The sequence below is a fragment of the Camelus bactrianus genome, chromosome 3, assembly GCF_048773025.1.
Source record: "Camelus bactrianus isolate YW-2024 breed Bactrian camel chromosome 3, ASM4877302v1, whole genome shotgun sequence".
NCBI lineage: Eukaryota > Metazoa > Chordata > Mammalia > Artiodactyla > Camelidae > Camelus > Camelus bactrianus.
Window position 1 is genome coordinate 98,667,813 of NC_133541.1, and position 16,799 is coordinate 98,684,611.

Sequence of the window (16,799 nt, forward strand, 5' to 3'; positions counted from 1 at the left end):
TGGGTAGAAATACCAGGGCCTGAAGTTGTAGTTCATATGAATTTAGCACAATTGTAAACGGATATTCAGTAAAGTTATGACATTTTAATATCTCTTCATTGTGGTTGTTGGTAGAGTCTCTATGAAAGGTTTGAAAAGACTTTGGGAATTGTCTCTGGGTCTGCAGTTTTAAAATCTGGTTCCTAAGCCCTCTCTCTTTGGATGGTGGTAGAGCCATTGACCCCCTACCTTCAGGGTGGTTGTTCACAGGTGCTCCTTCATGTTGGGTTTCTATCCAGAAGGTCCTGAGTTGGCGGATGGGCTAGCTTTAGTTTTAGACCTCCATGTATAAGGGATGGTATATTCAGTTTGTGGGCTTTGCAAGATAGGATATTTCATTGTACTTGCTTTTGGAGATTTATTGTTCTTTAAAGGCCCCTTCAGATAGGGGAAGGGGGGCCCAACATCTGTCCCTTAAGACAGTGAGTGTCTAGTGAGGAGGAGGTCATGCTAAGGAGAGATGTTGGGAATAGCTGTGATCTTTACCTCTTTTTCCCTTGTAAAAGACAATTTGTAGGACATTTCTAAGGGAAACTTGAGAACCCAGCTGGTTAGATATATTTAAAGAAAGAGAAAAAAATTTCTTTAAACAAACCTTGAATTCTATTATAAATCTGAGTGGGAACCTGAGAATGCTGTGGCATACAGGCAAAACTAATTAAAATAACTGATAAAGAAATCAGATGTAGCTTTACATGGGATTTTCAAGATTAAAATGTGCGAGAATTACGTTAATAAGCTCTGCTTTTAATTCCATAAAGGATAGGAATCCATTCCTTTGTGCAACTTGAAACTACTATCACCTATGCCCTCTAGTGCATACTGGTTGAGTTTGAAAGTACAGTTTTGTACTGTGCTTCCTGCCTTTGCCCTAGTTACTCCTGAGGTTCCTGGTGTAAGAACTTTATTAGCTTCCCCTCATCCCTGGGTGTTGGGGAAAGGCATAGCTTGTTTCTTCTTACCTTTCTGGTCTTGTTGCACTGCTCCCGGCCTGGAGAAGCAGTAAGTGCATTCTGGCAAGTATGGCGACTTGCTAGCAGTCAACTCAAGGCCAGGACAGTTTCTGCCCCTAGTGCTGCTCTGGCAAAGCATCCTGTCCTGGGGATGTTTATCTATGCCAAGCAAGGAGCACTAGTTAAAAATCTTCACTTCCTTTCCCCTATCCATATTTACTGAGCTAGTGTCTGGGGTAGGGTAGGTCATGTAAGGATCCTAGAAATCCCAGCATGGTCAGCACTTGAGAACCTTCCTCTCAGGAGTGGTGTGCAAGGCACTACTAGGATCAAACCCCAATGGACTCCCTAGGTAGAGGCCAAGTTGCTGTTTTCTGGGTATAGGCAATTGAGTACCTTTTTGAAGCCCCCCAGGCTGTGGCAGCATTCCACTGTTAGGGAGGAGGGGGCATGGCAGCCCACTCTAGGCCCCTGAGATAGCTGTTGGTCCACTTGCTAAGGCTTGTGACACAGCAGTTTCTTATTGCATGACTGCTGTTTACTGGCATGATGGCTTTTTTAGCTAGTGCTGCCTCCCCCCTTTTACTTCTTTGCCTAGCTTTTGTCTCTCTGAATGAAGGCAGGTGATGATTAGCTGCCCTTTTTTCAACTGGCACATTTGGTGTTGTAGAGAACATGGTACAAAACAACTGTTCATTTAAGGTTTCTGTATCTGTCATAAATGATTTTTTTAAGTTTCATTTGTCAAAATTGATAGGTTATGAAGAAAAAGCTTAAAAAAAGACATTCACTTTTTACAGTATACACAATTTTAATAACAAAACTTTCCTGTACACTGCACTTTGTTCCCCCACCCCCCCAGTATAATACTGTTTTCTTCCCACCCCCGCCCCCCACCAACCCACTGCCCACCTCCCACCCCTGCCCCCCAAAAAAATGGCTCTTAAGGTGATTGAACACAATGTGTTTGGACTGTACTTTTAGTTTCCAGTTTCAGTGTTGATAGGAAGGTTCACCAAACATTCTATAGATCAGGCTTTTAAAAAATTATCAAAGGATAGGTTAGTTGAACGAGTAGCAGACATTTCCAGATGTTTGCAGTAGCAGTATGAAAGCTTAAATAGTCATTTACTATTTGTTTTTGGGCTTAAATTATTCAAGTACTACGAGTTTGCCCTAGGTTAGGAACAGAAATATTTAATTATCTACAGATGGCCTATCACTTTTATCTTTGTCTTTTTCTGGTCGAAGTACTTTAACCAGTAAGATATGAAAAGCTTGTCCCAAAACAGTTTTGAGACAGGTCTGTTACTGTATTGCTTTATTAGGAAAATGATCATTTAAGTCAGCTTCTGAAAATACTGTTTTAAAATTTCATATTGATATCCACATTTTAGAGAGAACAGGCCATTTATAGCCTCCCCCCCCCCCCCCAATAGCTGTGTGTAGGAAATATGCTTTAAGAAAATGATATGCCTGTTTTGAATTTTAGGATTCAGACCTAGTGCTACATAGGGCTTATTTTTATTGGAAAGATGGAGTCTAGCTCTTGGTGACTAGCATTAGAATAAGCAGATGGATTTTAATAATTAGTGGAGTTGGGAAGTTCAATCAATTCCATTCATTGAATTGGTACAGAAATTAACTTAGGCACATTAAGAAATTACATGTGTTAGTGCAGATTTTTGGCTTAAAAATTAGTATCTTTGCTATTTGATGTTGGCAATGGGTATTCTCTTAGTTGTGTGTGGATTTGCAAATTTATCAGCCCACTCTCATTTCAGAAAGGTGATTGAAATCCCTGGCAAGCTACAGAAATGAATATAAATGATTCCAGACTAGCTGTTGGTTACTATGTGGGTGCAGTATTATAGACTTCTTTAGCTCTCCTTTTCCAGAGAGATTTAATTACTTTCTGGTTCTTGATTAAGTGGTCATTTCCCTTTAACCCAGAAAATTTAAAAGGAAAGTTGGGGGGTAGGGTGTTGAAGAAGATAAAACGACACCAAAAAATGAAAGGCCTAACATTGTATTACCAGGATCTGCAGTGTAGTTGTGATGCGTTTCCACCCGAGCCAGTTGGTAAAGAGAGCACATATGACTAACAGTCTCATCTTCAAACCTGTGCTGATACCAAAACAGAAATAGATTGAAATTAAAAGGAGTCTTGCCTTCTATAGGCAATTGAAAAGGGAAGTTTGCACTTTAAATGAAAAAGGGTAATGCTATTTGGCACTGTTATTCACTTTTCTCAGAGAGCATTACCCAGAAAATGAAGGGCAAAAGAATCTGGTTTGTTTTTTTTTTTTTCTTTTTTTCCTTTTTTTTCTTTTTTTCCCCTCCCAACTGAAAGTATGCCTTGGTAGCTTAAATATGCTATTCCCCTGAATTACTAAATGGCTTGCCTTTCCAATTGACTCTTCTACGTACATTAAGGATTTTGCCAATTGATAGTCCATTTTACTAACTGTAATCTTTAGGATTAATGTGGGCATTCCCAGCCAGTATTTCTCACCCTTCTCACAGTTTTAATTAATTTAGGGTTGTGGTTGAAATGATGGAAACTACTTCTTTGCTATCCTTCAGGGCTAGGGGACTCTTGTGTGCTCAGGACACAGTTGTATTGTGACAGAGCTCTTCCCTGACAAATGGCCATGGCTACCCTGATGAATGGGTTGGTAAATTTTAGCTTGTGGAGCTCTCATTTGTAATGGGGGCTTCTGATCAAGCCCTTCTGTAAGGAAGCTGTGAGCTGTGCTCTCTGCCAGAAAATCAGCTTCTGTCCCTGCCGAGGCAGTCCCAGGGTCTGGGTTAACAAGAAATGAAAGGCTCACTGCTGAAGATCAGCTGAGATGGGCTGAGACTTTGCCAAGCTAATCTGTCTCCCTTTTTAAAAAAAAAAAATGTAGAGAGCACATTTTTACAGTAATATGTAATCTTGTCTGCTTTTCACTGGGACACATTTTCTTTGAAATGTAGGTAGACATCCCTCTCTTAGTATTAAATCTCATGGGTTAAACTATAATCTTAACATGTTTTCAGTTCAGGCCTGGGAAGAAATATGCTTTGAATGAAGGATATCATGTTAAGTAAAAGGTAACTTTTTTTTATGGTGGTTTTATGGTTTTCTCTAAGGATTATGCCCTTTTTCACATCAGTTAATGTTAGTTGTAAAAATGGCCATTCTTCTAAAGTCAAGTCAGTAGTCTAATTTCATGGTTTTTGCAACTGCATACATGGAACCTTATTTATGGAAAAATTCTGTAGGAATTGGTAACTTGCATCTAAATCCTAAATATGTCATAGGTTCTCTGTAGAAATAATGATTGATGAAACAAAATACTTGTGGCTCTTTTCTGCATGAAAAGTGTGGCATCATTATCATTTGTTAATCACGGAACATTTATATTAATAGGGGAGAACCTCCTCTCCCCCTTTCAGCTGCAGGTCCCAGGGCCTTGCCCTGTTTGATGCAGATCGTGTACAGTTACCCATTTGCCTCCTTTGGCTACCTTTTAACTTTGCTAACCTGTTTCTGCAAGAGTCAGATTTCAAAATGCTGCCTTTCTGTTTCATCCCCTCACCTCCCGTGGCACCTTCAAGTTACCACTGTGTGGTTGCATAGACACGTAGAGTGTCCCACCTCAAGAAGTTTTGCCTCAGATATGTGTTGTCCCCTTCACTTGGAAACATGCTCTTACAGTGCAAATAGGTGTTTATTAAGAGGTCAAAATTTAGCATATAACCATTTTCATGGTTCCTTTAAAACATGTTCTGACAAGAATCAGTGTTGTATCTGTTGCTAGCCAGTTATTTTAAATTTGACACTCTGAGGCTTGAAAATCAGGAAAAGGCAGACGAAAGAGGTTTAAACCCCTTTGCAGAGCATCTTTGATCGTGACAGTTGAGGGAGGGAGGAAGAGAGTATATTTCTATGTGTGCTTTCAAACTCAAGGGAGCAGCCGGTCATAGGATTATTAAATTGACTCAGTTTATCTTTTCTCCCCAAATAATTTCTATCTTTTTTCACCTATAAATGTAAGTGTAGGATTTAGTAAACTAATTAGTAAAATGGTAATTTAGTACTAGTTTAAAATAATTATCTAAATGCCACAAAAATCAACATGTCCATTATAAGTCAAACTAGAGATGTATGATACAAAGTCAGTGGAATTATTTAGTATTGATTTCATTGTATTGAGATCTTTTCACAATCACTTGGATTCATTGTTTAAATGTGTCACTCAGCTTATTAAAATTACATAAATAGTTCTGATTTCATGATGTGGACTTTGATAATATGTACTAACACAGGCAAAAACTCTGGAAGAAGAGTGTTTAATATTGACCAGTCTTCTGCATACATGAAATTCTACTTCCCACACTGGCTGTAAATTTTAGGTTTGAGTAAATACCAAATTATGATACAAGAGAACTTTGCTAAGTCTCCTTTAAGCAGCAAGCCATTTGTGGTACTTGGGGTGGAGAGCAGTAATCAAACAAGTATTGATCCATATCTCTTTCTGCTTTTTCCAAACTGTTTTCAGTAGAAAAAATTAGCATATGGAGACCTTAGTGTAAATGTTTACACATGATAGTATATAATTACATGTATGAAATGTCTTATTTTGAAGTAAGCATTTTTAGAATTTCCAACAAGAGTGCAAATTAAAGTGAGCATTGCTTCATTTAACACTTAAAATATGGTTTCATTAAAAAAAAATTAAAAATACTTCAACACTTCAAAAACTTAAGTCTCCACTTGGTTTGGAAAAATTAGGCTTAATGTCACCATTGGTAAAAATTAGATATGTATTTAGCCCCTACTATGTAAAATAGGTTACTTATCTGATGTAATTTTTGACGATGGGTAGACATTATACTTCACATTCTTTGTATGGCAGCTGCTGACACTTGCACTGTCCATAACCATTAATGATGATGAAGGGTCCTTCATGGGTGGGTTCATATTCATTATACGGTCCTTGGTCTGACATGTTTGACATATGGAGTCGTGTTTGGGATCGGAGCTGCCTGTGGTTTTGAATCATTGAGCACTGCCTAATTCTTCTTAAAGTGGGAGGGCAGCACTTCCTGGAGATGAACACTATAAAAATAATAAAAAAGAAAGAAAACAATAAAGCCATTGTTCCTGTAATTACCCGCTGAGTGAAGATGGCATTGTCTGGTTCGGGAAAGTGTTCCTCAGTAGTAACTGCTATGCCTGCAGTAGTTGGGATTTCTTTGTCTCCCACATGATAACTTGATGAGCTTATTCTTTTTGTATATTCAGTGGTTGGATCTTTATAAGTTGTAGCCATGGCAGTGACGGTGGTTGATAAATTCCAGCACAGCTGAAATCCATGGACTGCATCTAGTATATCCTCTCCTTGGGTGTGGTCAGGGCTGTGGCATAGGATGGAATGCTCCCACCGACCTTGGAAACTGCTCAGCCAGGAGGCCAAAGCACATATTCGAGGGCTGCATTCCCACAGATTGCCAGAGAGGCCGACGGTTGTGAGGGATCTCAGGGAGTTTAAGATCTTGGAATCAAGGCTGTTTAACTTGTTGTTATCCATGAGGAGTATTTTAAGATTAGGCATTGTTTCAAACACTGTCAGGTCGATGGCTTTTATTTCATTTCCAGTCAGGTCTAGCTTTTCCAAAGTGCCCCAGGTCCACTCCATCCCACATGTCAAGTTGCTAATTTTGTTCCATTGTAAGAAGAGCGTGTGCAGACTGCTTAGCCGTAGGAAATGAGCAAAATTAATCTTTGTCAGCTGGTTGTGCTCTAGGTGAAGCTCTCTCAGTTTGATTAATCCCGCAAATCCATTGCGAGCCAAACTTCGCAAACGGTTTGTGCTCAAATCCAGAAACTCCAGACTACGACAGTCCCAGAACAGGCGTACTGGGATAGTCCGCAGGGAGTTGGACCGTAAATGCAAGGTCTGCAGCTTCCGGAGGCCATAGAAGAGCTCTGGGTGCAGAGATGACAGCTGATTAAAAGACAGGTCCAAATTTTGCAGGTTAATCAGTTGGGTAAAAGTTGTGTTTGGCAAATAAAATATTTTGTTGGAACTTAAGATTAATTCCTTAAGTTTATATAGTCCTTGAAAAGCATCTTCTTTTACTGTTGAGATTTGATTGTGGTCTAAGTGGAGCCAGGTAAGTTGACTGAAGCTGGCAAATTGATCTCTTTCGAGCTCTGTGATGTGGTTGTGCCTCAGGGACAGGCCCAAAGAGCCCTTGTCTGTGGTGTTTGGCACTGAGTGGAAGCCCTGAGAGTCACAGTAGAAGAGCAGCTTCTCACAGCGGCATTTGTGTGGACACGCCATACCCAGGGCAGGCAGCATTTTTAAAACCATACTCATTGCATATATTGCTGCCAGCATAGGGGCCCCTAATGGCCACTTGAAATGTAAGCCTGCAGAATATAGTTTAAGAAAAACAAGAACATGGGATATTTTTCAGCAGAACGTATGAGCTTAAAACAACAACAGCATAACATTATGGCAAAAGATTTCACTGCATGTAACTTATTTTTCATTTGCTGCAGAAAAACTAACCTTGTTTTATGACTAGAGCAAAACTTAAACCATTAAAAAAGAACATAAAACATGTCCTGTCATCAGCAGTATTTATATGCTTTTACCTAAACGTCAAAATCCAAAAACGACGTGATTCCCTCATAAAATGTGAAATCAGTGGCTTATTATTTTTAAGTGTGATTCCTTGCTGACTGTACGAAACACATAAATAAATGGACTTACCCATTCTTCTGAGCACATTGGAGGCTGCATTCAGTCGCGGTTGTTAGACTCAACGCAGTGAGTCTGTAAAAGGCTCTAATATGCAGGAGCCTTTGAGCAGTTTCCTGTTTTTCTGTGTCCCAGGCTTTCTTAGTAAAATTGAATCCACCAGGGTGAGTTGTTTTTTCCTTAGGATATTCCTCTCGAAAGCAGTGGTTTCATTTTCTGTGACCACTCTGATCACCTAAATCAGTTTTGAATGTAAGTTATTAATTTTGTCTTCCTCTAACTGCTCAGCTGGTTAATCAAAGCTTCAGTCTCTCCTTTCTACAGCCGTTAGTTCTCTCGGTCTTAACTTGTTGATGGCAGATGGGCAGCTTGTTGCAGAGAAGAGCTCCTGGAGCAGCATGAGTGCATTTACTGAAAAGCTTTTCCGAGAAACGGCACAAGAATGGATTTGCTTATGTGCTGCGACCACACAGAACTGTATATAGGCTGACGTCACCGGGTGACGTGTCTTTTGTTTGGGTTTTCCAGAAGCTTTACTGTTAAAAAGCACTGTGCTTTGTAACAGTATCAGGGTCGTTGTAAGACCCCCTGATTATATTAAGCGAGAAAGAAGAACTCCTGACTTAAAAACATGGTATTCCTTCAGTGTAGGAAGCAGCAGTGAGGTTGTAATAAAGGCTGCATTCAGGAAGACCCGTCTGAACAGTGAGTTGGGTTAGCAGAGTGATCATTTTTTAATGCTTGGGAGAGCCAGTGTTAGACTGTCGATTCTGCATAGAGAGATCATCTAAATGGGCAGGAGCCTGCACGATTTATGAAGTGCTGATTTAACAGCAGCCTGTGAAAATTAGTGCCTGCTGCTCTGGTAGTTTGGAAAGCTAGTCAATCACATTGTTGTCATGCTTGGTTAAAATAGAAGTATGACTATGATTTGCTTCAGATGTGTTGGTAAACTAGCTAAGTGAGCTTGGCTTCTTTGTCATTAAGAGTTTAATAACATCATAAACCAAGAATAAAGGGCCAAAAAAAAAAAAAAGCTTGGAAAATGAAACATTTGATTATTTTGCTTTTTGAAAATATGAGGAGAAAGCTAGTTAAAAAGATTTCTTCTCCTGTCCTGTTTTATAATAATGCTTTATCACAATGCTGATTAGGAAATAATGCTATTTGATCTTTGAATGTCTTAGTAGGAGAAAAGGGTAGGCTGATACAGCCATTTAATACTGCATGCCCTAAGTGTTAACAGTGGAATAGAAATGATTTAGGACAGGTGACACAGCATGACTGGATTCTGACATGATCTCTTATATTTATCTCAGAATCTCACCCACTCCTTCAACTAAAAGCCTCAGCTGATACTGAGTTTGGGGCATTGTGGCCCTCAAACAATAGAGTATTTGCACACTTAAAAGAGCCTACTGGCACCCTAAAGAACTGACTTTGAGTCTTTTACTAACTGTTGTTAGAATCTTCCTAGGGGGTACAAAAGATCACTTACACTTAGGAATGGGATTTTTGCTTTGGCTGTTTTTAACTTGACCTAACACTATCTAATCCCTGTCTAACAGTGTCACTTTTCAGAGTTTGGTCATGAATGTACAGTTCCATGTTTAGTGTTGTATAAACATGAAAGATACTTCTGGCATGAGTCAGAGTTATATTTTCAGGCCTGACAAAAGTAAGGCCTGTATACATCGACATTTTGATTTGGCGCTCCATGCTGTTTCTCCCATACCATTGGCTCTTAACCCTTAGTGGTTCTTGTCTCAGACCTGTAGGCAGAAATCTCAAAACTACCCATGGCATCTGTGAAACCAGAACATCACCAGCCTCTTGGCTTCCAGTGGCTTCATCCCTCTGGGCAAGTCTAAGAAGTGATTATCTTAAGGGGTGTAGTTTGTATTGGAATATGACACTGGAGTGAGGACTAGAAGACTCCAGGGTGCCTCCCTCAGGGCTCTGTGGAAATGGCAGCAAATTCAGGTGTGTAGTTTGGCTTTTCCTAGAAGTAGACCCTGTGATAGGATTAGAAGTTTAAGAATTTCTTGGGGAAAATGCCTGGGAAGTGTAAAGGGAGAGAGAAGACAGCAGAAATACTCTGAGGTCTATAGCATCTTTAGACCACAGAGCGTATCTGACACTTCTGAAAGGAGAGAGGAAGGAAAATTTGACAGGCAGAGTCTTACACTGCAGTGCAGTTCTAAGACCACTTCCCCAGGCCGAAGAGAAGTCCCCAAGCCGAAGTTGCCCATGAGTAGAACCCCTTATTCTCAGGGACTTGTATCCCCACTGCTTTCCTGCTTACTGGTTAAGGAAGGGAGAGAGAAGTCCTGTTTTAGACTTCAAGGATGCTACTCCCCCAATGACCTCGATCCTTTCTGAAGGCTGTCTCTCTATAGGCTAGAAGTTCTTATCCTAGGTCCAAAATTGGCTTGTAGAATTTTGTTGCTAGTGCCTTTTTCTGTAGATAGAAAATAATCCAATTCTTATAGAATCTGTGACCCTAGGTTTCAGAGTTACTGTTCTGTAGGAACTTGCTCTGAAAACTTCCAAAGAGGGAAGTCTGATAAGGGTGGTTTCTGTTATGTATGTATGTATGTATGTATGTATGTATGTATGTATGTATGTATGTATGTATTTATTGTCCTTGCTCTTATTGAAGTTAGCCAACCTCTGATGAAAAAAGCCTTTGAGAGGCAGTAGGAGCTGGATTAAATTCTTCCCTGAAGTAACCACATTAGATCCATGAGGAGAAAAGCGTTAGAATCAATTGGATTAGAACAATCATGATTAAGAATGAGTTGTATATGAAAATTTAGAGGGAAAAGCATTTCCCTCCCCCTAGACTGTTTGTTCCTTTTTTGCTCTCTTGTCTGCTTGGCCTACTTCTTACATACTAACAAATGGAAAATCCTTAAATTATATTATCCCAGTACTATTATAACAGATTTGTGGGCAAGGGAAATTGCCCAGAAAAGCACCAATGCAATCAAGAGTAATTATTTTTCGGTGCATCTGGAGATGTGGGCAGTAAAGCCTGCTGTATCACAGTACTCAGAGCACAGTTCCTCTAGGCCACCAGCCCACTTGCCCTCTCTTTGGGTTCAAAAGGTTTATAGTCTGTGGAATCAAAGAAGACATAGTGTTTGTCTTAAAATTGGTGGATTATACAGTTTCCATTGATGGAATTTTGTATCATTTTTGAATCTTTATCTTTCTTTAGCTAAAAGGACTAAAAAGAAACCCATGTTCTTTCTGAATGAAACTTTTTCTTGGTTTCATTTTAGAGCAGCTTTATTCTGCGTACATACGCCTTTGACTTAATTAAAGTGGCAATACAACCTCTGGAAGGTGCTCTTCATATCATCTGTTTCAATTTTTGCTGCTTTAGTTGTTCATGACAAGGCAAAGGAGAAGTAAAATCTAACCTGTCTGTCCTCTCTGGAAATGGTCTTAAGCAAATTAAGTGAGCCAAGCAGCAGAGCTTAGGTGTTGTAGTTATCTGCATTACTCTGCATGAAAGTTTGCTTTTAATATATGTTGCTGATTAGGGAAAATTATTTTCCCACTTGAAGAAACAGATGTATAGATAATATAACATGAAGTCTTCTATTTTTTTGTGGTAGACAGGGAGTTTGATTTTGCTTTATGCTAAAATGACTGTTTCTTTAATCATACCTGACTCCAAAAATTTTAATGCCTCGGCACCCAGAGGTGTTGCACAGAGGTGCTGTGGAGAAGATTGTCAAAATAAACCTTGTTGCTACCAGTTTTGACCATTGCTATTTGGAGAATCTCCTCATATTTATCAAAAAGTGATAGCAGTTTTTAGGGTAGAGGTCCTAGATTTTGTGGGTTTGAGTATATCCCCTGCTGAGAACCTTTTAGGGTTCTTAGTTGACAGCCACATACTTGAGCCTCTATTGTATCAAGACCTGTATCAGAGTAAGTGGGTTTTACTCTCCTGTTTTTGGAGGCAGGAGGAAAGAAGGATGGGAGAGGATAATGATCAGTTCTAGAGTTGTTTACTGCTTTCAAGCATGCATATATTTGGAGGTAAAGATTGTCTATTTTAAATTTTTTTAATTTGCTCTTTGAAAAAGAGGAAAAACTACTGGGGCTTAGTGCTAAACATTAGCTTGTTATCTTTCCAAGAAACAGAGCCTATCTGAGAGAGACAGACAGAATATGTAAGAATTGATGGCCTTACCAACCTATCGTGTTAGAGGTGGGCTAAAGAGTAGTTGATTGTCCCAGGTAGAGCCGGAGGGTCTGAGAGCATTCAAAATTATAGGCTCTTAGAGTCATGTTGAAATCACGGGGGGAGGGAGGGACCACTGTTGAATGTAAATAAGTATCTGTGTTACTGAGAATCTTTCTTTCAAAAGCCTTTTGAAAAGTAGACTGTCCACATTAGGCGTACAGAATTCCTATTTTTCACTGGATCCATGTTCCTGTCCTTGCCCTCTACTGATTTTGTTTTTAAAAGTCCTTTTGTTTTCTTTAGTAAGCATGACTGAGAAAGCAGTAGGAAGGAGTGATGCTTATACTGGTGATGATGAGTTGTGTTCCTTTTGATGCTACAACTTACAAAGTTTAGGATTTCTTCATCTAGTTTTGGAGGCATGTGCTTTTTGGCAGTTGTTGCTGTTGGGGGTAGTGGGGTGGAGGCAGCGGTGGGAGGATTAGGGTCAATTGACAGCCTAATTCTGTTGTGCTAGCATTGTATTCTGTGCCCGGTACTAGAAGATTAAGCACCTTAGTTGGACATTAGGTGAGGGAAAATCTTAATAGAAGTTTGAGCAGAGGTACATTTAAACCATGAAGATCTTTTATTTCACCTATTGTAGACATCAGACCAATCCAGACCAAACAGAACTTACCTGAAGTCTTGATTAATGCATAGATCGATGGAAATTTATATTGCCAAGTGCTTTTCTTATTCTTACCTGCCAGCGACTTCATCATGTTCATGTTTCCCACACCCTCTGCGTGGCAGGCTTCGTTTTTTATTCTGAAATAGAGCCAAGTTTGGATTTGTCCTTCCTGCTTCTCCCTTTCTACTTTTCGAGTAGCTTTCTATTTAGACAAGTTTCCTCCTATCTGAATAGATGGTCACAGGTTATACAAAAGCCATTTGTATAGGATAGGATTAGGAGTTAAGCTATCTATTCATGTTTACTTGAAGAATCTCTTTTAATTTTAGTGAATTCTTTGACCCAACTGGCTAAATTTAAAAGAATGAATTTGCATGTATATTGGCTAGATGATAGCAGTCTTGGTTGCTGAAGTCATTCCCTGAGAACCCTCTTAGTGTGCTCTGGGCTAGAGATGGCAACATGTACTTAACGCGTGCAAAAAAAAAAAAATTGAACATTCAATGCAGTGAAAATCAATGACAAAAATTCAGCCCAAAGAGAATAAGATGACTTTTAGAAGGAATGGCTTATAGCTGCACGTCAACATTATAGTTGCTGTGGAGATACTGACCCCGTATTGCTGAAAAGTGACTTGCTAAGCTTGAACTCCCATGGGAGCTGATTCTGTTCCACTTCTTGTGTGTGTGTGTGTGTGTGTGTGTGTGTGTGTGTGTGTGTGTCTCTCTCTGTTTAATGGCTTCATAGTTTTTCCCCACGTGTGTGTGTGTATCTTAAGGCTTCATAGCTTTATGCATGTATAGCTATACTATACTTTATGGACATGTAGTTTGTTTTGAGGCTTTTGGCTTTTGCAGACAGTGTAAAATGAATGTTCTTTTAATATCTTTGCTTCCTTAGGCAAGTTTATATTTAAGGTAAGTTCCTAGCAGCAAATTGCTGGATTATAGGGGATGTATATTTAAAATGGATAGGCATTGCCTCATTGCCTTCCAGAAACTTTTAAACCATTTTATGCTTCCTCCAGTAGTCTGTAAGTGTGCACTCCTTCCCGCCTCTGTATTGGAAAGCTAGCAAAATTTATAAAATATCTGTGACTCTGGTAGGTGAAAAATGCTCTCTTTGATTTGTTCTTTAATTATGAGACTGAGCCATCATTTTGTATATAGGTATATGGTTATATTTGTTCTTTTCTGTAGATTGTGTATTTCACTCATTCCCACTTCCCACTCCTAAAATTGGTCATTTCCATAAAGATTTGTAAGACATTTTTGCTTGTTAAATTAATTTTGTTTGCCAAATATTTTACAAATTTTTTTCCCATTAGTCATTTGTCTTTAGACAGTTTTGTGGTTTTTGCTATGTATACTTAATTTTAATGAATGGCAGAACTGATGAGAATCTTTCTTAATATTAAAAGACACACACTTGCTGTATTATGGTAAATATGAAGCTCCAGTTGGTGAACATGAGATTTATAGAATCTTCAGTAAACAAGGATTCCCTTTATCTTTAGCAGGGAATAGATTATCAAAGACCTTTAGAAAGGTTTTCTTGTTTTTTTAATCAACATAGAAACCAGAGAAGTTCCCTGGTTTATTATAAATCTTAGCCTGATTTTTATCAGTTAACTGAACTTTTAAAATCCTTCTGAAATACCTTCCCAGTTGAATCATTTTCTCTCTTTTCCTGGATTATTAGTATCTTCAAAATTAAGGTCTTATTTTATGACCTATACTTAGTTTGTATACCTATTTGCTTTATATACCTGTTTGTGCATCTGAGAACATCTCAACTTACTATGCAGTTGCTGTTTAACAAATAGATGATTATCTTTTTTAAGAAGAAGAGACCTGGTGTCTCAAAAAGAGATTGAAGCATCTCAGCTACATGCTTCAGTTTATGCCAGGACCCTCTTAGTATTGGCTCTCTAACTTTTCTCCACCATGGATTTTGTTATTGTTTTCCCCAGGAAGAGAAAGGAATAGTTTATACACTCATTCTGATCCTCTAGGATTTGGTGGAAAGGCACAACATATTCATTGCGGTTCACTTAATAATAGTTCTGTGTTATAGCAGCTACATAACTGCATGTGGCATAGTTAGGCCATCGTGGAATGTTAACCGTTGGAAAAACATCGAAAGCTGTATTCTGGCATGTGTGCCAGAGTTGAAAATACCTAAGCTTATTAGAACTGATAGACAAATTTTCAGGTGTAATGCAGCATGGAGCCGAGAAAAATCTGAAGGGAGTAAGCAAGGCTGGTTGTCATCTGAGAAAATACCCAGACAAACCAGTAAAGCTCATTTCTAAGCTTCCGTTCTCTTTTAGGGGAAAGGGAAAGAAAGTGGGGTGATAGTATATGACCCTGGAGTTCCCTACCTAGTTTTTTAATTTTTAGGATGAAATAGGTAGCATTAGGCAAACTAGAAACTTCTGTCTTTGCAACTTTTAAGGTTTGAAAGGAATTTGGGAATGCATGTCTATATAACCATTATATTCTGTTATTAAGCTACATAGTCTTTGCCTGAGGCTCCCAATGACTCTTGTCACATGTTCAGCTTATGGAGAGCCCATCAGCTGTGTGTGGACCAGGTAGAACAACCAGGGTCAAATTGTTTCTCATGTTACTCACTAAATGTATATTGCATGATAATGTATTGCCCAGCCCACAGCTAAACTTTCAATTCTACATAGGAAGACATGAATTGACTCTTTACTGGGTGCTAGTCTCCTTTAGTTTTCAAACATTTTTCTTAAAGAGTCTCTTTACTATTAGAGACCCTATTCTTCCCTAAAGCCTTCCAGCAACACCTTAGATATCACGTCCATTCTAAAGTTCCTTACCCCCGCTTTGCCTGAAGGCCTCTATTCTGTGGATGACAACCCTCATTTTCCCCTTTAGAACCTGGAAGTGACAATGCTGCTCCGTTCTTTTCTCTCTCTTTCATTGTGTTTGGGGGAAGGAGGCTTCAGTTGCCCATTCTGACTTGAGTCTTGTAGAATATCATGATTCTTAGTTTTTTTTATTTTAATTTTCTCATGGCTGATGGAGGCATTGTATCGAGTTAGACCTTCCCATTAAATATATCAGAACTTGTTGTTTTCTTTTAAATAGGTCTTAAATGTCTCAGGGTTGAACCTTCGGATTTTACCTTCCTCTGCTACTCTATCCAGCCTTCCTTTAGATTACAGTAAAAACAGAAGCAGTATTTGAAGTTATTTTAAAAGCCTATATTTTCACTAATATCAAGAAAGCAGGAGACTGATAATGTCACATAGATGACACACTGAGTCCTATGATTTTTAAACATGTCTAACTGGTCACTAGTTTCTCATTTGTTCATATCAGCAGGTATCCCAGGGTATGATTTGAGAATGGCTGTGAGGGGAAGCACGAGGTGCTGTGGAGACACCCCAGAGGGACACCTGACTGGAACTTAGGGTTGAGGGTGGCCAAAGGAAACTTCAACAAGAAGGTGTGATGACGCATCTAAAAGGATGGATAGGAGTTAGAAGAAAGGAGGGAGAGTATTCCATGTAGGTGAGAGAGAGCATGTCATGTCTGAAGAATTACAGTGTTTGTGAATGGTTCATAGTGTGGAAGATAGGAGAGTCACCATAGGCATTGAAATAACGGGAAAGGCTGGGATCCAGCAGGGCGGGTGTGCAGAATTAGAGGAGAAGGAAGCGTCTGGCAGCAGAACCCTGAAGAGATCATGTAGAGCCTTCAAATTAGAGCACTTTTTTTCCCTGGAAGTACTGTGGAAGTTTTCACTCTTTTTTTCCCTGGAAGCATTGTGCTTATTTTGTGCTGTTACCTTTCAGGTTGAGTAGTCTTTTGTAGGACCTCAGAACCTTTGTCACATTATTTCTAGGGACTAAGATGCTCCTTAAGATACCACCAGCAGTGCCAGGGACATATTTCATTCTTTCCCAAATGGAAGAGTTGGATGGAGTCAAGGAATGGAGAAGTGGTAAGATGTAGGCAGGGAATTGGTGGACATATGCACCATCCACAGCATTGAGACACACTGTCCACAGCATTATGGCAGAGGTATGGGTGGGTGAGGGAGTTGTAGGAGAAAAGAAAATGTTTCTTCGTTCAGAGATCACCACCAAAATGGATAAAATCCTCCAGGAAATTCTAGTTCTTCATGCTTAAAAAAAA

General features: G+C 39.2%; 2 protein-coding genes across 2 annotated transcripts in view; one reads left to right on the forward strand and one right to left on the reverse strand.

Annotated features, from left to right (window-relative positions):
• Nucleotides 1–16,799, forward strand: part of CTNNA1 (catenin alpha 1) — a 154,234-nt gene that overhangs the window by 90,526 nt on the left and 46,909 nt on the right. The window lies entirely within an intron of this gene.
• LRRTM2 (leucine rich repeat transmembrane neuronal 2) lies at nt 5,315–10,975 on the reverse strand. Its single transcript, XM_010971695.3, has 2 exons — nt 7,763–10,975; nt 5,315–7,416 (listed from the first exon to the last, which is right to left on the reverse strand). Exons 1-2 carry the CDS (start codon nt 7,764–7,766, stop codon nt 5,870–5,872), a joined length of 1,551 nt encoding a protein of 516 aa, XP_010969997.1. The 5' UTR covers nt 7,767–10,975; the 3' UTR covers nt 5,315–5,869.